This window comes from Anas acuta, chromosome 6, assembly GCF_963932015.1.
Source record: "Anas acuta chromosome 6, bAnaAcu1.1, whole genome shotgun sequence".
Lineage (NCBI taxonomy): Eukaryota > Metazoa > Chordata > Aves > Anseriformes > Anatidae > Anas > Anas acuta.
This window is the reverse complement of record NC_088984.1, coordinates 7,718,645-7,746,206: the sequence shown is the minus strand read 5'-3', so window position 1 is coordinate 7,746,206 and position 27,562 is coordinate 7,718,645. Positions and strand designations below refer to the sequence as shown.

General features: G+C 65.8%; 3 protein-coding genes across 3 annotated transcripts in view; all 3 read left to right on the top strand.

Moving 5' to 3' along the window:
* The window catches only part of NHEJ1 (non-homologous end joining factor 1), a 28,273-nt gene extending 25,519 nt beyond the window's left edge, over positions 1 to 2,754 (top strand). The window contains exons 6-8 of the mRNA XM_068687246.1: positions 1,630 to 1,747; positions 1,972 to 2,075; positions 2,354 to 2,754. Of these exons, the coding sequence (XP_068543347.1) occupies positions 1,630 to 1,747; positions 1,972 to 2,075; positions 2,354 to 2,434 (303 nt within the window). The 3' untranslated portion in view covers positions 2,435 to 2,754. The remainder of the gene's footprint in view (positions 1 to 1,629; positions 1,748 to 1,971; positions 2,076 to 2,353) is intronic.
* Positions 2,755 to 5,786: 3,032 nt separating this feature from the next.
* On the top strand, positions 5,787 to 15,182 carry IHH (Indian hedgehog signaling molecule). Its single transcript, XM_068687245.1, has 3 exons — positions 5,787 to 6,745; positions 10,968 to 11,229; positions 13,490 to 15,182. The coding sequence occupies exons 1-3, from the start codon at positions 6,443 to 6,445 to the stop codon at positions 14,149 to 14,151; spliced, it is 1,227 nt and encodes a 408-aa protein (XP_068543346.1). The 5' UTR covers positions 5,787 to 6,442; the 3' UTR covers positions 14,152 to 15,182.
* Positions 15,183 to 20,952: 5,770 nt separating this feature from the next.
* On the top strand, positions 20,953 to 26,143 carry LOC137858870 (motor neuron and pancreas homeobox protein 1-like). Its single transcript, XM_068687237.1, has 3 exons — positions 20,953 to 21,578; positions 25,256 to 25,416; positions 25,630 to 26,143. Exons 1-3 carry the CDS (start codon positions 21,152 to 21,154, stop codon positions 25,945 to 25,947), a joined length of 906 nt encoding a protein of 301 aa, XP_068543338.1. The 5' UTR covers positions 20,953 to 21,151; the 3' UTR covers positions 25,948 to 26,143.
* Positions 26,144 to 27,562: the final 1,419 nt, after the last annotated feature.

Sequence of the window (27,562 nt, the reverse complement as noted above, 5' to 3'; positions counted from 1 at the left end):
GCTTGTCCCCTTGCTTTGGGGACACCTCCTTGTCCCTCTCAGCCTCCGGGGCCATCAGGCGGCCGGTGGCTGGCACAGCACGCTCTGCTCCCTGCCGAGTCAGGGCTTTGCAGGGAAGCTCTTCCAGCCCCGCTCACAAACCCTTTTTTTTCCCTTGGGGTCTGCGCCGCGCGGGCGAGCTCCAGCAGCCTGATGGCTCGGAGGTGGCCAGTGACTCCCAAATTCCACCCTGGGCTTGTGGTAGCCACATTTAGAGCCAAGCCCTTCCCGGAGGCATGGGCAGGGGGTGCCCTGCACCTGCGGCCCCGTTTCCCACCCGGGGACCCCTCGGCGGTGGGGACACGCCGCGGGCAGTGGTGCCCGGGGGCACTGACCCGCACGGTGCTATCTGGGACGCTTTGCTCGCTCCGCCGCCGGTCCCGGCTTTTCCTGGGAGCTGCTGTTTGCTTTTCTCTGAATTATGACTCCTGCCTTTGATCTGGGCTGTGTCGGCCACCCGATGCCAGCCCCTCTGCTGCCTTTGAAGTGCAGTCGCCTTCCCAGCACCGGGCGCCTGCTTTTGCACCCTTGGGTGCAGGTTTGGCACCGTGGGGCTGAGCCATCAGGGCTGGCGCATCCCAGGGGTGTCCGAGGTGCTCGGCATCCCTCCTCCTGCCCGGCACCTTGTGCTGCTCGCAGCTCGGAGGCCGGGCAGGGCTGAATCAGGAGGTTTGCCCTCTGGCTGGCAATCCCAGGGATGCTGGCAGGGCGCTCGCACCAGAGCATCGCTCCCTCCTGTGGCAGCGGGCAGGGCCACAGGAGGTCCATGCGGAGAGGTTGGCCAAAAAAGCAGACCCCAGCGGCATTTGTGGCCTGATGCTGAGCGTTTTTTGTGCCTCTGCTCCCAGCAGCAGGGCTGAGACCTGCAGGGAAGGTGCCTTTCTGGCCACCAGCACTGGCATCAGCTCCCTGCCCGGCGGGGAGCAGCGGGGGGGTCTCAGCCTGCCCTTTCTGCCCTTGGGAAGCCGGGCGCACGCTTTGGACTCTGGCCTTGAGTGGGTCTGAGCGTCCCCATCCCCTCCCCGCTCCCCTGGCCGGGAGAGGAACCGGCCTTATCTGTTACACTTTGTTCTCCTGCTGTCTGGGTGTGGAGCCCAGCAGAGATTAGTGCCAGACCTTTGACACGCACAAACACGCACAAACACACACCGGTAACCACGCTCGCCAGGGAGCCCGGCTGCACACGCATCCCTGTGCACACTCGCTCGCTCCCTTGCACAGCTGCCCGTGCACATCCCTTCCCCGAGCCCTCCCTGCGGTGCGCACAGGCTCTTCCCCGGCCCCGTTGGTGCACTTGTGCTTGTGCTGCACGTGTAGGGGATGGCTGCGGTGAGGCAGGACCTCCTGCTCACCACCACGTGCCCGGGGTCCTGCTCGTGCCCGAGGCTTGTGGTCCTTATCGGCTTATCCCTTCTGGGGAAGCCACAGCCCTTCCCCGTGCGATCTTATCTCCGGCGCTTCATGAATGGCTTGCAGGCAGTGGCTGTGCTGGCCTCCTCCTAACGGGAAAGCTGCAGGTGTGTGCGTGGGTCGTTTCCCAGCCCGGCGCTGGCAGCTGGTGACGATGTCCCCCTTGCTTTGTCCCCGCAGAGCCTGCCCCAGATCTGCAGTGAGGGGGACGGGCAGGCGTTCGCCTTGGCCCTGCGGCAGCTCTACGCGACGGTGACGCTGCAGGAGGCCAAGCAGGCTCGGAAACGGCACCACTCAGGTGAGGAGCTCCTGGATGCGAGGCGGGGGCGCGTGGGGCACCCTTTGGGCGAGCCCCTGTCCCCGGAGAACGGGAGCAGGGAGCTGGGTTGGGGGCAGCCTGCCCCTTGCACGTGTCCCCCTTTGCTTTGGGCTGAGCTCCCCGAGCTCTGGGTATGGGTTTGGGCGCAGCCACGTGCTCCCTCGTCTCAACCCCAAATTGCATCTCTTTGCTCCTGGCACCAGAGGACGCCGAGGGCCCGGCGCCCACTGCAGAAACCTCAGGGCACCCCGACCCGCCACCGCAGTCCCCGGAGGATGAAACAGCGTCTGCGAGTGAGGGAACCACGGTGAGCACGGTGCTGGGAACAGCCTGGCCGTGCCAGGGGCCTCCAGGTTGGCACGGAAAAAGCCACACTGTGCGCTCCTGCTGGCCTCAACACCCAATTTTCGCCCCCCACACTGTGCATCCCAGCCCCGTGCCCATCCAGGGCAGGCTGGGGGGCTCAGCTCGCTTCCTACCACGTCCTCCCCCCTGCACCCTGGTTGCGCACACGTGCGTGATGGTGCACAGCCACCACATGGGGGTGGGGGGGTGTCACTGACGCTGCCTCCCCTCTGCCCCCAGCTGACCTCCTCCCCGGCGCAGAAGCCCCGGCTGCCCGCGGCCAAGGCCAAGCCGAAGAAAGCGAAGGGGCTCTTCGGCTGAGAGGTCGCTGCCGCCACGTGAGAACACCTGAGAGAGGCAGAGCAGGGCACGGCGCATCCTCCGCCTCGTCCGCACCTCCCCGGGGACGCTGCCGGGGCCGTTCCCCGCTCCCGAGCTGCCTCCAGATGGGGACGTGGGCACCTCGTCCCCACGATGATGGCTCAGGACAACTTTTTGGTGCCTCTCCCTGGGTGCAGCTCCCAGGCTGCCCACGCTGGACGTGAGGGGAGCGGGAGGGTGCCGCTGCGGGGGTGCCAGCAGGGCAAGGAGACGCCGCAGCCTGCTCCCGTGCTGTTTGCATTAAAGGGCTGTGTCTGGGTGACGTGTCCTCCCCTTCTGCTCTGTCCTCCCTCAGCCAGCAGTATCCAGATGGGGGTGCTCGTGAAGGAGATCGCTGAGTCCTGCCCCTCCGTACCCCATCCATCCATCCACCCACCCATCCATCCATCCATCCATCCATCCATCCATCCATCCATCCATCCATCCAACCCTTGCTATCCTCCTCCAGCCCTTGTGTCCACACACATCCTTCAGAGCCGGGATGCCACTCCTGTGCCCAACCAGGTCCCAAAATAGCCAGCCAAAAATGGGCAGCGCCGCGCACCGCAGGGACCCCTGCCCCTGCCTGCCCCCAACTCCCCGGGGCTGGGCTGGCCGCAGCCTCGCTGCCTGCTCTCGCGGGCGGCGAGGGGGAAACAAAAACATCCGGAGCAGCCCCCGTGTCTGTGGCAGGGGAATGAAAGGGCCTTTGCAGGGCCGCAGCCGGCCAGTCCCAGGGCGAGAGGTTTTTATATTTCCTCTCCGAGGGAGCAGCGTGCGGGGCAGGGTGGGTGGTGGGAAGGGGAAGCTGCGGGACGGGGAGCTTGTGCTGACAGCCGTAACCAGCTTGTGTCATCTGCCAGCATCTTACGTGGGCAAAAAAGCACCCAGGAGCTGCCCCCCCCTTGGACAACCCTTGGTTTGGGGCTTGGGGCAAGGACCTGCTGCAGGGACTGATCCTGCCCCGCTCCCCCAGGGGAGGGACGGGCTGCAGGAGCGGGGATGAGGGTGGGGAAAGCAGGAGATTGGAGCTGTCAGCGGGGAAAAAAAGCTCTGCTGATGCCCCCCAGCCCCCAGCCAGGGCAGGGCAAGGACCCCAGCCCCCGTGGCTCCAGCACGGAGCCCACCGGTGCCTGCCTGGCCCAGGTTGTGCCGCCGGCCCCGGGGAGTGTCACCGCTCATTGTCCCATCCCGTCCCGCTGGGGTCTCCTGCCCTGTCCCCACCCCTCCTCCTCCCTGGAGCCGGCTGGATTTGAGCTCCCGACACACATTAAAGGCCACAAGTTCGGCCTCGGCCTCCATAAATTTGATTCCATAAATATTAGTTTTCGCAGGGTTTAATGAAGCCGTTATGCCGGGCACGGCCCAGCACCCCGACCCGTGCCCTTAATAAGGGCTCTGTGGCCTCGATTAAAGGGACCTTTCAATCGCTGTCAAGTATTTTTAGAAAAGGAAAAGAAAAAAAAAAAAAAGAGAGAGAGAGAGAGAGAGAGGGGAGAAGAAGACGACCAAGGCAGCGAATAGGGAGAGGAAAATCCCAAAGTCGTTTGGTGCAAAAATAGAGAAATAGCACCACCTAGACTGCCTGCGGCACCCCGCTCCGCGCTGCGCCCGGCTCCGGGCAGCCCTGCGGGGCCTTGGCCAGCCTGAGGGGTGCGGGGATGGGGCTTTGTGGGGCGGGGGGAGAAGGGTTTGGGGATGGGGACCCTTGTGGGTCAGGGAGAGAAGGGCTTGGGCAAGGCGAGGACGCAGCCGGGAGCGGTGCGTGGGGACCGGGTGTCCTGGTGGCGGCTGAGAGTGGCCGAGGGATGCTGGAGGTGCTGGGGGTTACAGGGATGGAGCCCGCATCCCTCCCAGCTCTGCTGGAGGGTGATTCCTCCCCGTGCCCCAGTGCCAAACCCCTGCCAGGACCAGAGGGGCTGCTCTTCATCACCAACAGGGGTCAATGGGCAGGAGTGATTTCGGGTGTCCCCATGCGGGAGCCCTGCAGTCCCTGCTGCACGGGGACACAGCGGGCTCTGCGTCCAGGGGACTGTCACTGCTCACCACGGCCAGATGCAGGATGCTGCCCTGCATGGGCAGCAGCCGTGGTTGCAAGCCAAGTCAGCTCCCCGTCCGAATTTGGCTGTGGCAGGTCTGGAAGAAGCAGCCCTGAGTCCCTGTGGGGAGAGGGTACCCGTGAGGGTGAGCACGGCGGGGAGCTGGGCTCGTTTCTCACCTCATGGGCGAGCAAAGCAGCCCGGGGACCTTGCAGACTTAACCCAGGCTCTGGTTTTCCCGTGCCTGTGATGCACGGAGAGCTGTGCCCTTGCTGCAGCCCCAGGGAAGGCAGAGGCGGGGATGGGGAGTGGTGCCGGGACAGGTCTCCGCTCTGCCTCTTGGCTGCCTGAGGATGCTCTGCTGGAGGAGCCAGCCGAGGAGATGTGCAAGTGTTGGATGTGCAAGTGTTGGGGCTGCTGGCAAGCCCCTCCTGCTCCATCACCTGCGTGTGCAGCAGCAGGACGTGCGAGGTGGCCGGGCTTCACAGAGCTCTGGGCACAGCTTTTGACTGCGTGGCTACCGAGCACAAAACCCAGATGGAGAAACCTCCGGCCAGCTTTGCTCCTCCACAAGGGAATTGGGCCTTTGGGGCTGCTGGGCTGCAGCATCCCAAGCACACGGGTGCTCTCGGTGCCGATGAGGCCAGCGCAGACCTGAAGGCAGAGCCGGGCTGGGCTGCTCCAACCTGGCCTTCCCGGGTACCCCTTGGAGCACCCCGCGCCCCGTGCCCACCAAAGGGCACGGTGGTGAGGGGGCATCCCCGCGAGGGCTGCGTGTGCAGGGGTGTCCCGAGGTCACCGCCTCACCTGGGGACGTCCTGGGGAACCAGCAGGGTGCCCGCAGAGCCCTGCCGGACCCCTCCCCAGCGCACAGCTGGGGGAGAACCGGGGGGGCCCCGCGAAGCCTCGCTCCTGAAATCAGGGTGTTGTATTTACTTTCCCCTTTTGGCAGCTAGAAGGGGAAGCCCATCCCAGCCCCTCATTGTTGTCTCAGCGAGTTAATCAGATGCCATAATCCTGTTGTGGAAATATCGGGCCTCCCTGGAAACAATGGGGAGCGAGAATATTGTGGTTAAATTTCAACCAGCTGCCTCCCTGCTCTGTTTGATCCCCGCCCGCAGGCCCGGGCCCCTGGCGAGCAGGCGGCGCGGCGGGGGCCGGAGCCCCGGGGGTGCCACCCCGTGCCCACGCCGCGCTGGGGGAGCCCCCGGGGGGGCCGCCGAGTTAAAAAAAAAAAAAAAAAAGAAAAAAAAAGGGTGCAGGGGGGGGGAGCTTGGACGTCCGGGCGCGTCCCGGGGCGGCCCCGGGGGGCAGGTGGCCCGGCGGGGTGGGCTGCGGGCCCCGGGGCTCGGCCGGGGGGAGGAGGCTGCGGGCGGCCCGGGGCAGGTTCCGCGGGGAGGAGGCGAGGGAGGGAGGGCGCAGGGAGGCTGGGACACGGGCAGGGTGCGGTCCTGGCGGTTCCCGGTCCCGGATCTCTTCAATTTCCCCTCTCACTCCTGCCCGGGGAGCGGAGGCAGCGGCGGCTCCGGTCTCCGGCTCCAGCCCCGCCGCGCTGACCGCCAGGGCGCAAACCGCGGGGGGCTCCGGGCAGCGCCGAGCCCCGCGCCCCGCAAGCGGCCGCTCTCCTGCCAAAACAAACGGCCCTTCGCTATTTATTGCCGCCGCCCGCCGGGGCACGGCAGCTCAGAGCGGGCCGACACCGACACCGGGCAGCCGGAGCGCACCCGCGCCGGGCACCCGCTCCTCGCCACCGGCACCTCCGGCGGCACCGCCGCCGCCACCGCCACCGCCACCGGCACCTGCCCGCCGGCTGCGCCCCGCATGGGGAGCCCCGGGGCGGGCGGAGGGAGCGGCGGGCGAGCCTAACGGGGCCCCCGGAGCCCCCGGAGCCGCCGGTCCCCCGGGCCGCCCCGGGGCCGCCGGGCGCGCCATGAAGCCGGCGCGGCTGCTGCTGCTGCTGAGCGGGTGCGCGCTGCTCCTGGCGCCGGCCGTGCGCTCCTGCGGGCCGGGCAGGGTGGTGGGCAGCCGCCGCCGGCCGCCCCGCAAGCTGATCCCCCTCGCCTACAAGCAGTTCAGCCCCAACGTGCCCGAGAAGACGCTGGGGGCCAGCGGCCGCTACGAGGGCAAGATCGCGCGCAACTCGGAGCGCTTCAAGGAGCTCACGCCCAACTACAACCCCGACATCATCTTCAAGGACGAGGAGAACACCGGCGCCGACCGGCTCATGACCCAGGTACGGCCCCGCCGCCGCTCCCTTTCTCCCCCCTTTCCCCTGCGCCGGGCACCTGCGGCCACCGGTGCCCGGCCGGGTGCCCCGGTGCGGCACGGACGGGACGGGGAGCGCCGGAGCAGCGCCCCGCCTGGGCTCGCCGAGCACCGGGACCGTCCCCCGAGGTGGCAGCGCCCTGTCCCGCTGTCCCCAGCCCGTGTCCCGCTGTCCCCGCGGTCGCAGCGCGCTGCCACTCCGTGCCTCCAGCCGGCGGCGCCGGGACGCGGCGCTCCCCGGAGGGGCAGCACCCTGCCCCGCTGCGCCCTGCCTGCCCTTGCCTTTCTGCTCCGAGTAGCGGAGGGCAGAGCTGAGCCCGCAGGAGGCGAGGGGCACGCAGAGGAGCTCCAGGAGCACCTTGCCGGCCTCGTCCCGCGCTGCTGCCGAGCCCCCCTGGGCGCTGGTGCCCCCGCTTCCCCCGTGCCCCCCGGGTGGGATGGTGCGGGGAGCCTGGCAAGGGGAAGCCCTCGGCTTGAAGAGTCTGGGGAAGGGGAGAAGCCGGCGGTGCAAACGCCCTGCTGAACCCAGCCTGCAAGTGTCCTGGGCCAGGGGAAGGAGGGGCACGGGGGACAGAGGACGGCGGCGGGTGGCGGGGGTGATGCTGGACGAAGGTTACTCTGTGTTTTAATATTGCCAGGAGAATGCCTGAGGGTTTCAGGAATGCAGATAAGGAGCCGCACGGCCTTGCTAAGAAACCCGGCCACCAGCTTCAGCACTGGGTTACAGCCCGACTGAGCTCCTGGGGGAGGCAGGGGGGAGCCGGGGCTGCCCGCTGCCCACTGCACCCCCTGGTCGGGGGCTGGCGGGCGGCTGGGTGAGCTCCTGGGGGCAGGAGCCGAGCAGGGCTCTGGCCGTGGACTCTGCCCGAGGTGTTGGTACTGAGGAGAGAAGTGGCTCGGGTGCTGGCTTGGCAGCTCTGTCACCCCGTGCGCCCCAAAGGGCAGCTCCCCGGGGGCAGAGGCTGTGGCACGGGGCGGTTTTCAGGCCGGGGGCTGCAGCAGAGGGGCTGAATCCAGCCCCCCGTGAGCTGCACGAGCCGTGACCGCTGCTCACTGCAGCCTGCATCCCCTGGTGCAGAACAGCTCCTGGGATGCTGAGCTCTGTCACTCCTGTCACTCATCCGAGTGACATCGCATGGCTTGGATTAGAGGCAGGAGCACACCTCTGACTGTGTTTGCCCGTGAGACTGCTCCCACCGCCTGCCCTGACCCAGGCAGTGCCCCTGCCCCCCCCAGGACCATGTCCCAGGCTCCGTGTCCCACCTGCCAGCTCCCTCCTGCCTGCTGCCTTGCTGGCAGGGCACCTGGAAGCTCCCTGGCTCTTCTCGAAGGTTACGTGTGCTGCCCAAGTGAGGGCTCTCAGCCCTGCACGGTCCCTGCCACTGCACATCCGCGCACGGATGGGCACCCTGGTGCCTTGGGGCAGCCGGGCAGAGGACTGTCCCCACTGCCTGGCACGGCTCCTGGCAGCTCGCTTTCATCCCACAGCCCTCCGGGCTCATCCCTTGGCCCCTGGCTGTGGGAGATGCCCCCAGGCGTGGGAGCTTTGGCACCGTGCCCCCGCGTAGCTCTGGGCTGGGAAAGGCCATTGACCCAGCTCCTTGTCCCTTCCCCCAGTGCCTTGGCTTTTACTGCTGTTGACTCACTCCAAACCTGTTTTCTTTCCCCAAGTCCAAGGGTCTGGGTGTCCCAGGCAGCCTGACGATGCCGCCTGCTTGGGGGGGTGGGTAGCGCTGCTCTCTGCCCGCCTTCCCTTTATCGTTTCATCTTCCTCAAGAATTCCAGTGTGTTTGCTCTCGCTGGTCCCACTCGGAGGTGCTGAGATAAGGCTGGAGGCAGAGCCTGCCTCACCTCTCCGCGGCAGCCTGGCCCAGGAATGTCCCAGGCCCCCTGCCCCCACGGTGTCCCCACCCCAGCCATCACCCCTTGCAGACCCTGCTGTGGCGACCACCCTCGCGGCGGTGACAAACTGGGGACATCAGGAGAGGACCTTGGCTCCCTCTGGGAGAAACTCCACCTGGGGACAGGTGTGGTGTGATTCTTCTTCTCCTGGCCAGATTTTGGGCAATTTTGCTGCGAGCAATCGCTCACACATCCCCCCCCCAGCCCCTGTGTGAGGCTGAGGTCCCCACCTGAGTGTCCCAGGGTCCCCGGTGGCCGTGTCCTCTTGGCGCTGTGCCCTTCCTCCAGCCCTGCTGCCTTCCCAAAAGGGTGACATCCCCTGCCGTGGGACAGCCCAGAGCCTAACCCCAACCCTAACCCTAAGCCCTACACGTGGCTTGGAGGTGTCCGGCCACCTGTGACACGACAGGGACGGGCTGTGCCCTCCCTCACACGCTGCCACCGCGCACCTTCCCCAAAAACCCTGCCACCTGCCTGTCCCTCGGGTTTCCAGCTGGGACATCCCAACCCCTCCCTGGTCCCCAGGGATGTTTCAGCCCCCCTGGGCTGCGCGCTGGGGACCGCAGCCTCCTGGATGAGCCCGGAGAGGAGACCTTGCGCCTCTCCCCATCGCCGCCCGCTCCCTGCGCATCGCCACCTGCCCGCCCTCGCCCACCGCTGCTTGTCACTGCCCATCCCCGCCCGGTCCCTGCCCTCCGTACCTGCTCGCTGCCGGTCCCTGCCCGTGCCCTGACACCTGCCGGCCGCCCAGGGCACAGGCACAGCCGGTGCTGGGTGCTGCGGGGACCCTGACAGCCCGGGGAACTGGGGGCCCCGCGGGGGTGGCACCTCTGGGGACAAGGGTGGCACAGGTGGCTCCCTCTAAGACAGGCTGGGCTGTCCCCAGGGGCTTTGTCCCCCACCAGGGGACAAAGGTTGGAGGGTCTCTGGGGGGGTGCAGGGGTTTTGCCCTGCAGGGAGCACCCGGCGGATGGAGGGGTCAGCGGAGAGGGCGCAAAGAGGGGACCGGAGCGGGGTGGTGAGGGGACACCTGGAGCCGGGACCGTGCAGGGGATGCAGTGGGGTGTGGGGGGCTCGCTGCCTGCCTCCGTAGGGTGGCCCCCAGCCCCAAGCCCCCTCTCTGCCAGCAGGGGCCTTGGGAGCTCCTTGTGCCGTGCGCAGAGTGGCACCACGGCGGTGTTTGGTGAGGACAAAAGTCGCTCCCCTCCCTCCTCCTCCTCCCCTCTCCTGGGCACTGTTTGTCCAACACCTTCCCAGCTTATCTCCCCACACCCAGGGAGCCACGAGACGAGGGCAGAGGCGCTCCCCCGCCCCATGTGGGGCAAAGACCTGCCTGGCACTGCCCTCCCTAGGGCCTGGACCATGCCAAGAGCAAGCGGGGTTCCCCAGGAGGAGCAGCACCCACCTCCCCCGGGGCAGGAGCTGGTGATGGGGACAGGCTGAGGGCCCACGTGCTGGGGGCAGCTCCCTGCAGGAGCGGTGCTGGGCCCTTTCTGAGCCAGGGCTTGGACCCAGCTCCAGGTTTTATAGCCCTGGTTCGTGCTCTCGGGGACAGTGTCTCATGACCTGCTTGTGTGGCTGCCAGCGTGACGTCCTGCGGCACCGAGTTCCAGCTCAGCAGTGACAGCACGAAAACATCCCCCACGGTGTCTGCTTCTAGCCTGCTGCCCGGCTCTTTCATTTAATGCTTCCCAGGACTTGCCCCGTATGGGACCTTAATGGCTCTGTCCCCCTCTCTGGCTTTACAGAGCTCTCCTGTACCTCCCCACCAGCTCTTCCTGGCCGGGCAGTCCTCGTCTGCTCACCCAGTGCTGTCAAGGAGCTCCTTGATGCCATAAACTTTGCTTTCTTTGCACCTTTTCTACCTGTCCTCCACCGCCTTTGCAGCCCAGGCAGGGGACAGTGGTCCAGGCTGTGCTTGTGAGTCAGGGGCACAAGGGGCTCGTGCAAGGCTGGAGCGGGTTTGGAGCTGCAGCTTGTGGGTGGAGATGCTGTGCTGGGGGAAGCAGTCAAAGGCACCCAGAAATCCAGGGCTGGCATCCCTGGGTTGTGCTTTGGGGTGAGAAACCCTGGCAGGGCAGGACGAGGCAGGGCTCAGCTCGCTCGTGTGACCTCTGTGGCAGCCCTGGCGCTTGGGGACCTGCTGTTGTCCCCCAGGGTTTCCTTGTCAGCTGCTTTTCCCCATCCCTTGGCTTCGTGGAAGCACACTGGGACGCAACCTGCGAACCAGGAGGGCAAATCCCCCATCCCCAAAATCCTTTGGCTGACTCTGCCCCTCTGCCCCGCAGCGCTGCAAGGACCGCCTGAACTCCCTGGCCATCTCCGTCATGAACCAGTGGCCGGGGGTGAAGCTGCGGGTGACGGAGGGCTGGGACGAGGACGGCCACCACTCGGAGGAGTCGCTGCATTACGAGGGCCGAGCCGTGGACATCACCACCTCGGACAGGGACCGCAACAAGTACGGCATGCTGGCTCGCCTGGCCGTGGAGGCCGGCTTCGACTGGGTCTACTACGAGTCCAAGGCGCACATCCACTGCTCCGTCAAGTCAGGTAAGGCTGGGGGGGGGCCCTCCTGTTGCAACGTGCCTGGGGAGCCTGGCTGCTGGCTGAGGAGGGGGTTTTGGGGAGGGTGCTGGGGGCAGCGGGAGCTGCGGGAAACCACTGCCGGGGCCGGGTGCTGCCTCTCGCTTCTCCTGTGCGCTGCTGAGAGGGGTTTCCGAGCTGTGATTTGATGGGGTGCAAGGACCCCCCCGTGCCGAGCGGGGTGGTGATGGGGAAGCTGTGCCCAAGCTCCCGGAGCGCCCCCCCGGGTCCCTTCTCGGCTGCGAGCCCGGTGCCGGCGGCGTGCGGCAGAGGGCAGCAGCGCAACGCGCACGGCGGGGACGTGCAGCCAGCCCCACGCCTCGGGGCCTCGGGGCAAAACGGCCGTGCCCACGCGTGGAAACAGCCTCGGCGGTGCCACGCCAGCCCTGCGTGCCCACGGTCACGGTGCGCACCCCCCAGCCGTGCGCGCACCCACGCCCGAGGAGGAGCCGCGGTGGCCGCTGCGGCGGTGCCGCTCGGTGCCCCTCGGTGCCGCTCGGTGCCCCTCGGTGCCACGCTTCGCCCGGGTGCTGGGAGGGGGTCCCCAGGCTCGGCTCCCACCGCACTGTGCCTGTCCTGCTGCCCTAGCCCGCAGCCAGCGGCCCGACACCCCCAGACGCCAGGCTGGCCCCCCGCGCTGACCCGCTCCCCCGTGCCGATGCCAGGACGGGCGCATCTCCGGCCCGCGATGGACGTGGGGCGACCGCGGCGCAGAGAGGGAGCGACGCAGCCCCGGAGAAGAGGGACAAAGCATGGCACAAGGATCGGGGCTCCCGGTGCCCGACGGGGCTGGCCGGAGAAACGGGGCCAGGCTCCGAAGCGAGGACCCTGACCCCAGTGCCTTGGGGCTGGCCGGAGGAGTGGGGCTGTGCCCCCGGAGAAGGACCAAGGCTCTTGAAGCCCAGGATGCTCCCCTGGACTGACCGAAGACAAACGCCACGGCCCAGGCAGCCGAGCGGGGCCCTGAGACCCTGGAGGGCTTCTGGAGGCTGGCCAGAGCCTTGTGGCTCACAGCGGCTCCCCGGGGCTCTGTGTCCCCCGGCTTTATCCCCAAAGCCATGGGGTGCGTGGTGGAGCCTGTGGGGTGCCCATCCTGGTCCCCTCCAGAGCTGTGTACAGAGGGCAGCCGGGCTGCCCCTGCCTCTTAGTAAATGGCTTTTATTTTTGTACGGATGGCCGCGTGGCCTGTTGTATGTATTGCGTCTCCTCGGGTCCCCCCCTGCACCCGCACACCCCTCCGTGCCCCGTGCCTGTGCCCCTGCTTCTGCCAGGTGCCCCCCTTGCCCTCCTGCCAGCCTCCCCCTCCCGTGGCTCTGCCGCCTGCCCGGGGACGTGGGGTGCAGGATTTGGGACCTGTCCCTTGCTGGGGAGCAGGCACGGGGCGGACGCTGCACCTCGTCTGAGTAATAAAAGGATTCTGTCCCAGAGATGGATGCCTCTCTTCATGGGCCTGGGGGCTGGGATCTGGCTCTGCCCGAGGCTGGGGAGGGATGGGGGGGCAGTGCGACCTGGGGGGAGGCTGTGGGGTTAGGTGGGGACCTGGGAGAGGGCCCCAGGGGCTGGGAGCTCGAGGTTGGGACCATCAAACAGACCCTAAGGCTGTGCCTTGGGGGAGCTGGGGCTGCTGAGGGGCTGGGTGGGGGTGCACGTCCCTGCAGCTGAGAGAGGGTTTTGGTGCAGGGAGCAGGGGCTGAGGGGGCGGGCAGGAGGAGGAGGAGGGGGCTGCAGCACGGAGTAGGGGCGAGCTGCGGTGCCAGGCGCTGCGCCCTGCTGCCATTCCTTGCTGCATCCTCCCGGGGGGGGCCGTGGGTGCTGCACTGCAGGGCACGGGCAGGCAGGGAGCGCCCTGGCACCCAGGGAGCTTGGACTCTGCTCCTCTGCCTGCCACCAGCACGGGGCTCTGCACTCCCTCTTCAAACTTCGGGTGCCCCACACCCAAGGGTGTTCACCCTGCGCTTTGCACTGGCTGCTCCCTGGGCCAGGAGGGTTTGGGGGCCCTGCTTTGCAGCGTGGTCACAGTGCCCTGGCCCTACATTGGGGAGCGGGCGCTGGCACACACAGCAACCCCAAAAACGGCACGGGGAGGGCCCCCAGGACTGTGCGCAGGGGAGCCGCGCAGGGTGGCGATGCAGGGCAGCACGGGGGGGTCTCTGCATGTCACAGGGGAGAAGCTGGGGGTCTCGCAGATGGGTAACCCTCCTCTCCTCTCCTCTCTCTCCCTGCGCAGAGCACTCGGCTGCTGCGAAGACGGGCGGCTGCTTCCCCGGCCGGGCGCTGGCGACGCTGGAGAATGGTGCCCGGACCCCGCTGTGGGCGCTGCGGCCGGGCCAGCGGGTGCTGGCGATGGATGGGGCCGGCCGCCCAACCTACAGTGACTTCTTGGCCTTCCTGGACAAGGAACCCCGCGCCCTCACTGCCTTCCACGTCATCGAGACGCGGGAGCCCCCCCGGCGCTTGGCCCTGACGCCCACCCACCTGCTTTTCGTGGCCGAGAACGCCTCGGCACCCGCCGCCCTCTTTCGCCCCACTTTTGCCAGCCGCGTGCGCCCCGGACACTTCGTGCTGGTGGCGGTGGGCTCGGGGGGCTGGCAGCCCGCCGAGGTGGTGGGGGTGAGGGGTCGGACGGACGTGGGGGCTTACGCCCCGCTGACGAGCCACGGGACGCTGGTGGTGGACGGTGTGGTGGCCTCGTGCTTCGCCCTGGTGCAGGAGCACCAGCTGGCCCAGCTGGCTTTTTGGCCTCTCCGGCTCTACCACAGCCTGCTGGGGTGGCCGGGGGCGCAGGGGGACGGCGTGCACTGGTACTCGGGGCTGCTCTACCGCCTGGGCAGGCTGCTGCTGCCCCCCGAAAGTTTCCACCCGCTGGGGGTGCCCCAGGCGGAGAGCTGAGGGTGCGCCGGCGGAGGAGGTGGCCGCAGGGCGGCTCTCAGGGGGGCGGCACGGGGATGTGCCCCCAGCAGAGGGGGGCAAAAAGGGGGCTGCCCCGCACGCCTCCTCCTCCTCCGTGCCCCCTCCTCGCCCCCGTGCTGGTGGGGGTGCCCCCGGCGGGATCCACATGCTGCTATGTGTGTGTGTGCGTGTGACGTGCGTGTGCGTGTGCAGGGTTAGCTCACGGCGGGGGTCTGGCAGAAAAGGGGGAGCAGGGCCCAAAAGGGCTGGAGGGAGCAGAGGAGGGAGCTCCCGGCAGCTACAGCCCGGCTGGACCCCATGGAGAGGCTTTGGGGGGGTGGGTCCCGGGGTGCTGGGGGGGGGTGCCATTCCCCCTGGGGCTGGCACGGGACCCAGGACTCGGTGGCACAGGTGCTGCCGGGGCAGAAGGCTGGGCAGCGTGACCCAAACTAGCCCAAATCCACGCCTTTTGCACCCCAAAACTCAGAAACCCCCCCAGGTGCTGGAGCACAGCCCTGCCTGGCCTGACCTCCCGCCCCCCCCCCCCCGGCACCCCAAACCCTCAGGGTATCTCATTGCTGCTCACCCGGGCTGGGGATCTGGCCAGCGCCCCCCAAAAAATCCCCCAAAATCCCCGTTAGAGCCTCGGCCTCCCCGGCAGTGGGGGTGATGAGGGGGCCGGGGGGCTGTGACCGGTGCCCCCCCTGCGGCATCACGCGCCTTTATTTATTTATCTGCTCTTTGTATGTACCATAGCCGGGAGGCATCGCGGGCGCGTGCAGGGGAAGGTGGGGACGGGAGGGGCGGGCAAGCTGTCTGGTGGGGGTGGGGGATTTCTTATTTTTTTTTATTATTATTATTATTATTTTAATGAAAAGCAGAAATTATTTAAAGATTATTTTAAAGCACAGTTTCTATGGTGATTGCTGTCCAGAGAGAGAGCACCGAGTCGGCAGGTGTTATTTTTGTCTCTTCACTGGATGTACCTTCCCCGCTCGGGGACACGGCCCAATAAATCTCTCATCTCCCAGGAGGCTGCTCCGAGCTCTGCTGTGGGGGGAGCCAAATTTGGGGGGGGGGGGCATCGCCTTCAACCTGTAGCCCCCAGCCCAGGGCAGAGCAAGCTGAGAGCCACCGCAGCACCCCTTACCCCAGTGCCGCCCTCCCTACGTGGCGCACGGGGGTCTCCACAGCAGCCTGGTGCTCACAACCTCCAGCCCTGTCCCCCCTCCAGCTCACCCCACAGCCCTGTGCCCCACACAGCCCCCCCGTGTACCCCTGCCCCATCCCCAAGCCTCCCCATAGCGGGGTGGGAGCTGGGGGTCTTTCCCCAGACCCCATGGCACAGCGAGCGCGGAGCAACCCGGCGGTGGGCTGTCAGCGAGGGCCCTCCTCACCACGGCTAATTTAAGGGCTCGGCGAGAACGACTGGGCTAATTTAATTAGGTTCTTATTACAGGGAAGGACAAATTGGTCCCCCGGGTGGGGGGGCGGCAGGGTCAGGCCTTGGAGAGCCGCTTTATGGAGTGAAATTTCCATCGGGATTTTGGCTCTGCTCCGGCCGTGCGCCCTCACAGCTCAGCACCAGCCTGGCTGATGGGGACAGGCACCCCCCTACAGCACCGGTGGTGCCTTTTGGGGATGTCCCGTGGTGTCGGGGGGGTTTCCAGACCCAGGGTTTTAGGGGATCTGTGGGCATGGGGGAAATGAGCTCTGCTCTGCTATGAGAGCATCCCACCGGGGCCCCCATCCCATCCCACCCCACCCCGAGGTGGTGATGGATAGGGCTGCCGGTGGGTGGCCGGCAGAAGGGCTGGGCACCACAATGGATGTCCCTCCATCAATTTGTCCCCATTACCATGTGAATGGGGGGCGGGAGGGAGAGGGAGGGCATGTGGCGGCGGGACAAGCCCCACACATGCTCCCATCTGGGGCAGCGCGCACGTCCCCCCTCCCTGCCTGAGCGCTTTAAACCCAAGCCAAGATTCCCCCCCCCGACCCCAAATCGGGGGAGGAGAGGTTCCCACCTCCCATTCAGCGCCTTGAAAAGGTTACAGGGCCCGGCCTTGTTAACAAGAGGGGACCCCAGCCCCGTCCCCGCCTCCCCCGTCTGTCCCTCGCCCCCCAGCCTTCTGCCGTCGCACAGCCCCGGCTATGGGGTGGCAGCGCCGGGGGGTGATGCTGGCGGTCCCCCCAGGCGGCAGGCAGCGATGTTATCCCATGCACGATCCCACAGCTGCTTGGGGGAGCTAGGGACCTGTAGGATATGTCCCTGGGAAGCCCTGCTAGCATCCCACAGCCACCTCCTGCCAGGGGGGGGTGCCCCGGGGCTGGGGTGTGCGGGTATGCGCGCAGGAGGGCCGAGGAAAGATCTCATCAGGACCCTTTTCCTTCATAAATCATCCCTCTGCATCCCTCCCCGCCCTCCCTCCTGCTCCAATAACTCCCGGCGGGGCCCCCCAGCCACAACAATGCGGCTACGGGGACGATTTATTTTCCTCATGGTGCTGCTGGGGAGACGGGGGGGGGGGGGTGGCAGCACGCTCCGGGGCAGGAGTTTCTAATTAGGGAATGAAATTTGCTGTAAGGCTGGAGGAAGATGGATTCGCCGCCTGACAAGGGGCCTTTCAGCTCATCAAAGCGCCCCGCCGGGGAGGGAAATTAAATTATTTCTAATTCTTCGCTAACCTCCAGGGAGTCGCCCTTCCGCCAGAGGAAGGTGGGACCGCTCCCGGACCCAGCAGGACCGAAGTGGAAGGGATCTGGGATTTGGGAGGGGAAGAGGCTGCCCAAAAAGGAGGGGGTGGGACAGGACAGGCTTCGCTGCCGGGATGGGGAGGGAAGGGGAGGTGGCAGAGGAAAGAGCTGCGAATGGCCAATAAAGCGCCAAATGGCTCATTTTGGGGCAAATCCACGGCTGTCATCCCAAAGGGACCTGAACCCTGGGGGGGGTCGGTAAAGAGCCTTGTTTCAGGGCTCCACTCAGGTCAAAGCCAACGCCAGCGCTGTTAAGGCACTAAAGCATTTTTGGGGCTGCACGGGGTTCTCCTAAACCCCACATTCTTGGAGTCGTGGTGCCACCCCGACTATTTTGGGCCACCCCCCCAAAAAAAAAGCCAGGAATACAGCTGGCAGCAGCACCCAGGAGCCAGGGGTTGCATTTCCTCCAAGACCTCCTCCCAGCACCCAGGGAAGGGGAATGGGGAGGGAAATGGGGGGAACAGAGGGAAATGGGGCTGGGGGGGCCGGGCTCTGCGGCAGACCCTCCCCGCGGCCGTGCCGGGCACAGGCGCAGAGCGATCGGCGCTGACCCAACGCTCCAGGAATTTAATTTGTTTAATATATTCCCTGGGAAAGAAGCAAATAAATAAGTGGCACCTCGCGTGCCCCCATGGCTCACTCCGGCGGCGGAGGTGTCAGCTTAACGAGCCGAAAGCCCTCAGCCTGATTAAGCAGCCGCTAATAGGGAGCCACCGCGCACCGTGATGGATGGCACCAGAGCCTGAGCCCCCCCGGAGGGGGTACCGTGCCCTAGAGCCCTGCTTGTCCTGCTTGTCCCCCCTCCTCCCGAGGCACCCCTGGGTGTCACTGCAGGGACGTCGCCAGCTCCTGCCACCCCATGCCATCGCCACCACCCCCCCTGCCTTGGGAAAGGGTTAATCAGCAGCCAGGGAGACAGGGCAATAAATGGCCGTTATCTCCTTAATGAGCTGACATTAATTAGAGCCCAAGGTCCTGGGAGGAGCAGCCCATTTACCCAGTCACCCAGGGAGCGGGGCTGGGAGCTGACTCCACGGAAAGCCCATTAGCAGGAGGTGAGGCTGTGCAGGGGGGGTCACCCTGCACCCAGGGCCCAGCCTCGCTTCCCAGCCCTTTTGGGGAGCAGCTCAGGACCCCGGGAAGCCAAAGGGGAGCTGGAGAGCCCAGAGCTGCTGGGATCCAACTGCTTGCTCTGGCTCATGGTGCTCCGAGCAGCCCTCCCTGCGCCCGTTTGCCGTCCCCCTGCTCCAGGAGGGGAGCTGCCAACACGTTTTTCTGCTCAGCCTTGCCACGTCCCGGCAGAGCCGGGGCTGCTTATTTGAGGAATCGCTTGGCTAAATAAACAGCAGCTCAGAAATCCCTGCAGGAGGCCTGTCGGGGAGGGACGGCGAGGTGTTTGCTCTGTTAACCCCTTCGCTTGGGGCAGGTACCTTGGCACCGTGGGGGGACCGTGGAGGCTGGGCGCGGTGGGCAGGGGGCTGCGGAGCTCCTCACCGAGCCAAGACGTGGGGATCTCTCTCTGTGTCCCTTAGGGCGCAGCCTGAGGCTGGCTCGGAGACCCCCGGGATGGGCAGACCCCAAGCAGAAGGGGGTGCAGGCAGGGATGGGGGCACACGACGTGGCACAGCCTGGGAGCAGGAGCGCACGTGGCTTTGGTGGCACGTCTGGCACTTGCTCCTTGCATCTCTGGGAGACACCTGAAGGGATTTGGGGAGCCCTGGGAGTGCTGGGCCATGCGGAAAGCTGCACCAGTGCTTTCTGCAGAGGGGACGGCCACCAAGCAGGCTGGGACAGGGGGCTGGCCGTGCCAGGCCTGACCCCGCAGAGCCCGGCTCCCACCGTTGTGGGGCTGATTAGGAGCCATTATCTCCCTGGGCCACCCGCAGGTGACTTGGGGGCTGTTCATTTTGCCACAAATCACCCCGGGGCTGGCAGTTTATTTACCTTCCCCACCAGCCTCCTGCGGCTTCCCAGAGCCCGGAGATAGGGGTGGCCTGCGAGGGGCAGGGCTGCAGCGCTGCAGGTGATGGTTAAGGCTCCAAAAACCTGGGGAAGTCACTTCCAAAGGCAGAAAGCCCTGGCTGGAGGAGCAGATAATCCTTAGCAAGCCTCCTGGGGACAGGGAAGCTCCTGCAAGACTTAGCAACTCAAACCTTGGTAGGAGCAAGAGGGTACAAACCCATGCCTGCCTCTGCCCAAACCCACCAGAATGGCTTGGTGTTAAAGCACAGTCTGTGAGCAGCCAAAATTACGGGTTAATTGGAAATTGAAACAGCCTCAGCATGGGCCTTGCCTTTGTCGGGTGCCTGGGATAAGGACTTGAGCCTGGGAAAGCGGGAGCCTGGTCCCAGTCGGCAGCTTTTTATCGGGGTGTGTGTTTTCCTCAGCACCCTGGGCTTTGATCTCGGGGCAGTCGGCGGTGCTGCGGGGTGTTACGTTGCTGCCCAAGGTGACGGCGAGGAAACGGCGGGGCTGTAAAACTGAACTGTGCTCCCAAACTCTACCTGTCCCCCTCCGCGGCTCAGTGCTGGCAGCTGGCTGGGGAAGGATGCGAGCCCGCAGGGCCCTCCCTGCATGGGGTCAGGCTGATATCCTGGGGGCTGTGGCCTTCAGATGATGCTCAGGGTTGTGTTTTCTCCTGTGTGCAGCCCCTTCTGCAACGGGCAGAGGTAAGGGAGCAGGCCCCAGCCACGCTCGCTTCTCGCAATCCCCAGATCTAGTTAGCAGCCAGGTGAGCTGTCACCGGAGGACCCTGATGGATGGGAAAGCAAGTTCCCTCCTTCCTGGGGCTGGAAATGAAGCTAATCAGACCTCGGCCACCTTAATCCAGCTCTGATCTGATTAATGACCCCGAAGACTGTGAACTCATCAGCACCCTGGCATCTATCACCGCCCGCATCCCGCCCCTTCTGCTGGCCACCTCCTGGGCTCTGCTCTCATCCCTGCCTGCCGGGTGCTCCTGCCCCGGGCGCATCTCTTGCAGGGCCCCAGCGTCTGGGTTTGACTCTCCTGGAGGAGGGAACTCCTTCTATTTTCCTCCTAGATTTCTCTTCTTATTGGGAAGTAAATGGCCCTGCTTGCTGTTGACCTGGGCTGGCCGTGGGGCTGATCCCTGCCCTCCCGGGGAGGCAGCTGGAGAAGGGCTGTCGGGTGTCCGTCCCCATCCAAAGATTTGGGGCTGCTCAACGGATGGAGTAAGCTCCAGGCGAAGGAAGGAGGAAATTATCCCCCTATAGGGGACCTTTGGACCCCGGAGCTGTGGGTGCAGGGAGCTCAGTGGGCTCCAGGCCAGGCTGGATGGGCTCGAGGAAGGGAAACCCCTGGGGCTGCCGGGCAGAGGAGGCTGGGGAAAGTCCCACGTGTGCTCCTGCCTTGCCCTTCCTTCCCCGTGTGTCTGCTCCGAGCCTCTGAGGGATGCGGGATACCGGGGAACGGGCTCTCGCTCTAAAATCTCAGGGAATCCAGCAAGGGTAGAAATGGTGAAGGGGAAGGAAACGCAGGGCTGGGAGCTCCCTTTAGCTCTGATCATCCTTAAGCAGGGCTGTGGTAGCGGCAAAGACCGGGCAAATGGGTAGAAACCTCCCTGCCTGCCCTGTTGGCATCCCGGATGGCCGTGGGTGATGCGGGGATGGGGACGCTGTGTGCACCCAGCTCAGCTCCACGGCTCGCCCTGTCCCACAGGGGTGCAATGGGAAGTAGCAGGGGGACACGGAGCACTTCTCCTGCCTTCCCAGCCCTGAGGAGCCCAGGGCAGAGCCCCGCAGGGCTGTGGGTTCATGCACTGAAGCCCCTCCGGTCTCACCCCATCCGAGCAAACCCGTGCCCTCCGGGGAAACCGAGCCCTGCAGCTTGGGGACCCCCTGGGCACGGAGCTTACGAGGCCGGGGGGGTGCAGAAGCCTCCGGATCGGCCCCCCCCGGGGTCCCACAGCGCAGTGCCGGAGGCTGAGGACACCGGAGGCTGGAGGGAGGCCGGGCCGGCGGGGCGGGGGGGGCAGCGCGGAGCCAATGGGGAGCTGGGGCAGGTGGAGGGGGGGTTCAAAAAGCCCCCCCGGTGGCCAGGGGAGAGCGAGTGCCCGGGAGGAGGAGGAGCGGAGAGGAGGGCTGCCCCCGAGGGCAGCCCCTCGGAGCGGAGCGGGGGCCCGGGGGTGGATGCCCGCCGGTGCCGGGGCTGGCCCGGGGCTGCCCGGCCGGGCGCTGCCCTGGCAGGCGAGCCGTGCCGTGCCCAGGGGGGGCCCGCCATGCACAAACCCATGGAGAAATCCCAAAACTTCAGCATCGAGGCGCTGCTGGCTGAAGAGCCGCCGAGGAGCGCGTCTCCACCGGGGCTCAGCCCCGCGGGGAGCCCCGGCCCCCCCGGGCGCACCGACACCCCCTCGCCAAGGGCTCCCCAGCTCTCTGCGCCCCTCGCCCCGGCCGGTTTCGTCCCCAAACCCGGCTTGCTGCATCTCCCCGGCCCCGGGCTCGGCGCCTTGCCGGCCCTTTATCCCCCCGCCGTGTACCCGCTGCCGGCCCTGGGGGGCCAGCACCCCGCTTTCGCCTACACCGGCTTCCCCCACCTGCCGCCGCCCGGCGCGGAGCACCTGAAGGCGGCCGTGGCCGGCTCCTTGCCGCTGGAGCACTGGATCCGAGCCGGGATGCTGGTGCCGAGGCTCTCCGACTTCCACGGTAAGGGATCCGGGACCGCCCCCCCCACCCCCCAAAAAAAAATAACCTCGGGGTTGGGGCTCACCAGTGTCGCCCCGTCGGAGGTCGGGAACCCACGGGGCCGGCCCTATTGAGGGGCTTTTTTGCTGTGCCCGGCCCCGCTCCCCATTGCGGGGAGCCCTTTGCGGGGTCGCACCCACAGCGCTGAGACCCCCGAGCGGGGTCCCGGGATGCGGAGAGGGGGGGGAATCTGGCCCCATTGCCAGCCCTGCCCCAGCTTGGGGCTGTAGGGCGGCACGGAGGGGGGATGCCGGCCCCGGGGCCGGTAGGGCAGAGCTGCCCCCGGGGGGGTCTCTGCTTGCGCCCCCCCAGCCGCCGGCACCGCACGGCTGCTGCGGGCTCGTTGCGCCCTGCTGCTGCGGGAAGGAAACGAAAAGAAAGAAACGGGGAGCGGGACCGGCACCGGGAAACGAAAAATAACAACCCCGGGCTGCTGGAAACGAATAATAATGCACAAGTGGGGAATGAGCGTAAATCAGCCCCTCCTGTGCTCCCTCGTTAAGTTACACGTGGGCAGGCTGAGGCACAAGGGGCTGTTCCCCTCCTGCTGTCGGCACAGGGCTCCTGGGCTGCCTGTGGTCCGTGTGTCCCTGTCACATCACCCAGCCCGGAGGGATGGACACACAGAGCTGCCTGGATGAAGTTTTCAGGGTGTGTGAGGACAAGTTTCTGTGCTGCTGGTGATGTTTTTCTGGGCACTGAGCAGACAGCTGGGAGAGACGCATCCGAAAGCCTCCCAGGGCTTGTTCTGGAGCACCCTACGGGGAGGTCACCTTTCTGATGTATTTATGGGAGATTCCTGAGCCAAATCATGAATTCCTGCTTTGGCTTTGAGGGTAGAGATGTTTTGCAGGGGATGCGTGGTCTGGTCTCTCGGGATGGTCAGGGTGGTGGTGGAAGGAGAGGGCCAGCCCCAAATGAAGCAGCAGGCTCTGCGGGGACGCACAGCGTGTGCTTGCTCTGCTCTCACCTCTGCTGCAATGCGGAGTGAGAGGGCAGGCGGGGAAGGTCCAAGGAGCAGGCATGTCCCCCCCGCAGCCACCCGGGTCCCTGTGCTGGGGGCTCGGACTCGCTGTGAGCAGCGGCTGCCCTCCTGAACTGCTCGGGGAGAGCGTTTGGCACCGGGGTGCTGCGCGCATCGGTATTTACGGGATTTATTGGTGGTGTGGAAATGCAGCAGGGGGCTGGGGGCTGAGAGCAGAGCAGACAGCTGGAGGAGCAGAGCGTGGCGATGCGCAGCTGCAGGGTGGGAGATGAGCCAGCGATGGAGGAAACCAGGGGGTGGAAGATTTCGGAAGGTCCCTTACCCACCCTGTCCCATGGAGAGCAGTGGGGGCTGCTGGCAGACCCCTGGCCCTGGGACCCCCTCTCCTCCTGCCAGCCCTGCCATCTGGAGGAGCACCTCCAGCTCATTTCCTCTCCTTTATCTGCTAGCCCACGAAGCCAAGCGAGCTGTAGCTAAACAAACCAAATTAAAACCAAGTGGGTTAATAGCAACCTCGGATTAGGCTCGTTATCAAGTAGACGGAACTGTATCAAATAAGCTAATAATTCTTTATAAGCTTTATCTAATTATCCGGGAGGCAGCTGTCCTGTACAGCTCCCGGCCACGGAGTCGGGGGCTTCCTCAGCTCCAGGCCAGCCGATATATTCATTGATTTTTGCAGCCAAACACCAGGCACCCATCAGAGGGTCCTGGCCATGCTGAAGGGACACCGAGATGAGCTGTGATCCCGCAGGAGATGTCCGGGCAGGTAGGAAACCCTTTGTCAAGCAAAGGCATGATGCTGAGGCAGGAGCTGGGTTAGGGGGAGAGCCTTCCCGACGGGTTGCTCTTTCTGTGGGGTGGAGGTGGTGATGGAGAAGTGCTCACGGCTCGGCTGGCAGGGGGCTGAGCGAGGTGAGCCCTGGGGGGCTGCTGCCCGTTCCACGGGGCAGGGGAAGGTTGCACCAGACACACGGTTAGGACGGGCATTTCCCCTCTGCACGGCAAACTGGAACACACCTCCTCTCCTCAGCATCCCCGTGCTGCTGGTGGTGGCTTTTGGTTTGGCCAGGATTGGGGCAGGATGGATTAGGGGATTCTAGGAAGTCACAGTCCGTGGTGGGCACCGTTGTGCCGAGCCCAAATGGGAGACACTGAGGTGGAAAACTCTGCTTTTGGGGTCAGGGCTCGTTTCTGTGCCTCCACTCTCCCCACATCTGGCCTTGCAGGAGGCAGCACAGGGAGCATTTTGGGGAGGTCTGGAGGATTTCTGTGCTCCCCAGAGCCAGGATCCGCTGCCCCAGGGCATGGGTGCAGGGGGTGAGCCCAAGACTCTCCACGTTGGGGTGGGAGAAGCCAGCTCCACGGCCCTTTCCTTGGCAGAAGGGGCCCTTCCTGGGTCTGTTCCATCCCGTGTCTCTGCTGAGGGTCTGCAGAGACCCATCCACAGCTGCAGAGCTGAGCTGCCTTCCCTCTAACACTTCTTAGAGGGAAATATTGCCCTGGGTGCATGTCAGCGCCATCGGCACAGCATCCCTCTGATCAGCCCCTTGTTTAAACAGCCAGAGGCTGCGAGCTGGATCTGGCACCGTGGGTCTGCGGGTGCAGGAGGGGGGTCGTGTCCACCCCCTGCTCATCACACAAGAAAGAAGTTTGCAGAGCCCCAGCCCGGCCCCACACCTGCCTGTTTGACCTGTCCCACCCAGCACCCAGGTACCCGGGATCCGACCTGGCTGGCGCTCAGTTAATGCCCCCTTCATAAATTCCTGCGCCGTGCGTCACCGCCGTGTTTGTGAAGGGCTCGGTGGACACCTCGGGAGATGGGCAGGTTGGGATCAAAGCTGGAATCTGAGGAGATAACGTGGCTGCTGCTGCCCCGTGCCCCACGAGGAGGGCAGTGACCCCCACCCGCTGCGCTCAGCCGGGTGCTGCTGGGCACCTGCTGAGGAAGCAGAGGCATTTTGGAGATGGATCCCCCTCTGACAGCCGTCCCAAACCCACGGCTGTCCCACATGTGTCCCTGTGCCCAGCCGGGCAGGAGTTTTCTGAGCTGATGCTGGGTTTCTGACGAGCTGGTGGAGGGAGAACGGGGGCTCTGCAGCAGTGCCGTGGGACGTGGCGAGGACCTTTCCCGTTAATGCCCCCCTGCACCGCTCCAAGCCTTTACTCCCAGCTGCAAACCTCTGGGTTTGATTGCCGCTGCGGTGCTGGGAGCAGCAGTAAAAGCCAAACCCTGGAGGGGGGGGACAATAAAGCGAGCGGAGAGGAGATAAGCAGGGATCAAACACGGCGCGGGAGCCACCCCACACCGGCCTCTCAAAGGCCCCTTTGTTCCCCAGCCTCCTGCTCGGGCCGAGGGCGAGCTATCAGCCCCGCACGGGGCGCACGGAGCCCTGCGCCGCAGCCCTCGGCGGTTGGGCAGACACCTGCGTGTCCCGGCAATAAAAGGAGCTTTAATTCCAGTCCCAGGGCTGATCCCAGTTGCACACCGAGGCCCGATAACGTATCTGGCTGGGCAATAAAGCCATTATTGGGGCGGGAGGCGATGGAAGAGGCGCTCGCCTTCCTCCTCCTCGCGCCGGGCTCGCCGAGGGGGTGTCCCCATCGCCGCTGCTCCCCTGACCCCTTTCCCGTCCCGTTGTCTGTCCCGCAGCCACCCCGCAGGCTGGTTTGATGGGGAAGTGCCGCCGGCCCCGCACGGCCTTCACCAGCCAGCAGCTCCTGGAGCTGGAGAACCAGTTCAAGCTCAACAAGTACCTCTCCAGGCCCAAGCGCTTCGAGGTGGCCACGTCGCTGATGCTCACCGAGACGCAGGTACCGTGGCCCTGGGGGGGGGGAATGGGGAACGGGTGGCTGCTGGGGACATGGGGGTGGGAATTTGGGGTGATGCCTACAAAAATGGGAGCTGGGGGGGTTCTGCGGTGCAGGGAAGGTGGGGAGGGGAGTGGGGATGGGATGGGGTGGGGGGGCACACAGGCCACACAGGGCTGTGCCCCCCGGTGACCTGGGTGCTCTCCTCGTGGGCAGGTGAAGATCTGGTTCCAGAACCGGCGGATGAAGTGGAAGCGGAGCCGCAAAGCCAAGGAGCAGGGGGCCACGGCGGAGGCCGAGAAGCCGCGGGGGCTCGGCAAAGCCTGCGAGAAGCTGCTGCCCGGAGAGCCCCAGGGACAGGCGGGCGAGGGCCCCGAGTTTGTGGGGTGCAGCCCCGGCTCGGGCTTCCTGCACCGCAGCGCCGCCGAGCTGGGCTACGGCCCCGACTCCTCCTGCTCGGGGGGAGAGGAGGATGAGGAAGAGGAGGAGGACGAGCTGGGCGCCGCCGAGAGGAAGATGGGCTCCGTGTTGTGAAGAGGGGCCGGGCTGAGGCGTCGGGGGCCTCTTCGCTGGCAGCCACAGACTGTGCCCGTGTGGGGCAGGGGGGCCGTGGGGAGCCTGCCCCCCGCTTTAACTTATGTGTGTTTGGATCCTATTTAACTCGTAATTATTCCTCTGTGTGTATCTGGGGGAGTCCCCACACCCCGCCCCTATAAAGCTGTTATCCCCATGCCTCTGCTCTTCCTTAGGGGACAGGGGCTCTGCCCTGCCAGTGCCCCCATACCTGGGGCACCAGGGGCGATAAAGGGGCGTGCTCAGGGTGTGTGCCCCCTCCCGCAGCTCTAGCATCCCGGGGGGGCTCAGATCAGCCCCTAGGAGTGGGGTCACAACAGCCACCCCCTGCCACCTGCCTCCCCATGAGCCCTAGGCTTAGGCTGTGACCCCAAAGTGAGCCAGCTCCCCTGGTCCTCAGGATGTTGGAGGGTCCCTGCAGACCCTATATATATGTATGTGTCCATATATACACAAATTTCCCAAGGTTTCTGCACCCTTTCTGGGCTTCCCTGGGGGCTGCTGTGCCCCCCCCATCACATTATGGGGCTGCACGAGCGGGGCGGGGTGGGCTGCCCCTACCCCATGTCCTGCTGCCACCCCTAAGCACCATGGGCTTGGGGACAAGGATGCATGTGGAGAGGCGCGGCTGGGACAGAGGGATGGGGAGGGATGGAGATGAAGGGAAAGAGGGATGTGGGATAAATCCTACACGGGGGGACAGTGACCCGCAGTGGCTGCTGGCAGCTCAGCAGCTTCCCCTGGGTGCATGGGATCCCCTGTCCCCAGGCAGCACAGCCCCGGGCACCGTGGGACCCTTTGGGGAGTGTCCGGACCCCAAAACTGCCCAGGGGAGCACGGAGGGATATGGGTGGAGGTGGGCACTGTGGGGAGGGGGCGAGCTGGGATGGCAGGGGCAGAGAGGGACAGGGAAGATGAGGGCGAGCCGGGAAGGAGGAGGGGAGCTGAGGGATGTCACAGACTTGGGACCGTTCACCTTGAGGGGCGCTGACAGGTTTAATTTCCAGAGTACGGCCATTAAAGTGATGGATGGCGGGCGTTCGTCGCGCGCAGGCCCTCGGCGGCCACAGGAGGGTTTGTTTGGTGGCTGAATAACATAAATAACAGATTTATGGGGCTGCTTCTGCGGGAGCCAGGCGCTCGGCCAGCTCTGGGGGAGGTGGAGGAGTTGGGGTGCTGATTTATGGCTGTGTGGCTCACGCCCTAAAGGCAGAGAAATGCCATAAAGCTGCGTCTCCTCCTGCCAGCCACGCTGCTGCTAACACCTGGGGGGCTGTCTGGGTGTCCCCATTGGGGACGCGAGGGTCTCCCGCACCTCGAGGGACATCCTGGGGGGATGTAGGGGTGACCCACGGGGGTGGTGCTGCCCCACGGGACTGGTACCCAGGATACCCCATGGGCTTGCGCCCCCCTGCCCCTTCACCACCCCCAGCCCCATCACTTTTGGCACCTGTTCTGTGGGTCACTGGTGCTCCAAGGCCGCATCGGGGGGGCTCCCCCATCCCTATACCAGTGCTCCCCAGCCTTCTGCACCCCGTGCCCCCACAGCACCCCACCTGTGAGCCCCGCAGCCGCC

Excerpts from the sequence above, each read along its gene's own strand:
- IHH (XM_068687245.1), top strand. The coding sequence starts at position 6,443 with ATGAAGCCGGCGCGGCTGCTGCTGCTGCTGAGCGGGTGCGCGCTGCTC. Across the intron at positions 6,746-10,967 it reads CCGACCGGCTCATGACCCAG|CGCTGCAAGGACCGCCTGAA; the intron begins GTACGGCCCCGC and ends TCTGCCCCGCAG. Across the intron at positions 11,230-13,489 it reads CCACTGCTCCGTCAAGTCAG|AGCACTCGGCTGCTGCGAAG; the intron begins GTAAGGCTGGGG and ends CTCCCTGCGCAG.
- LOC137858870 (XM_068687237.1), top strand. The coding sequence starts at position 21,152 with ATGCACAAACCCATGGAGAAATCCCAAAACTTCAGCATCGAGGCGCTG. Across the intron at positions 21,579-25,255 it reads GAGGCTCTCCGACTTCCACG|CCACCCCGCAGGCTGGTTTG; the intron begins GTAAGGGATCCG and ends TCTGTCCCGCAG. Across the intron at positions 25,417-25,629 it reads TGATGCTCACCGAGACGCAG|GTGAAGATCTGGTTCCAGAA; the intron begins GTACCGTGGCCC and ends CCTCGTGGGCAG.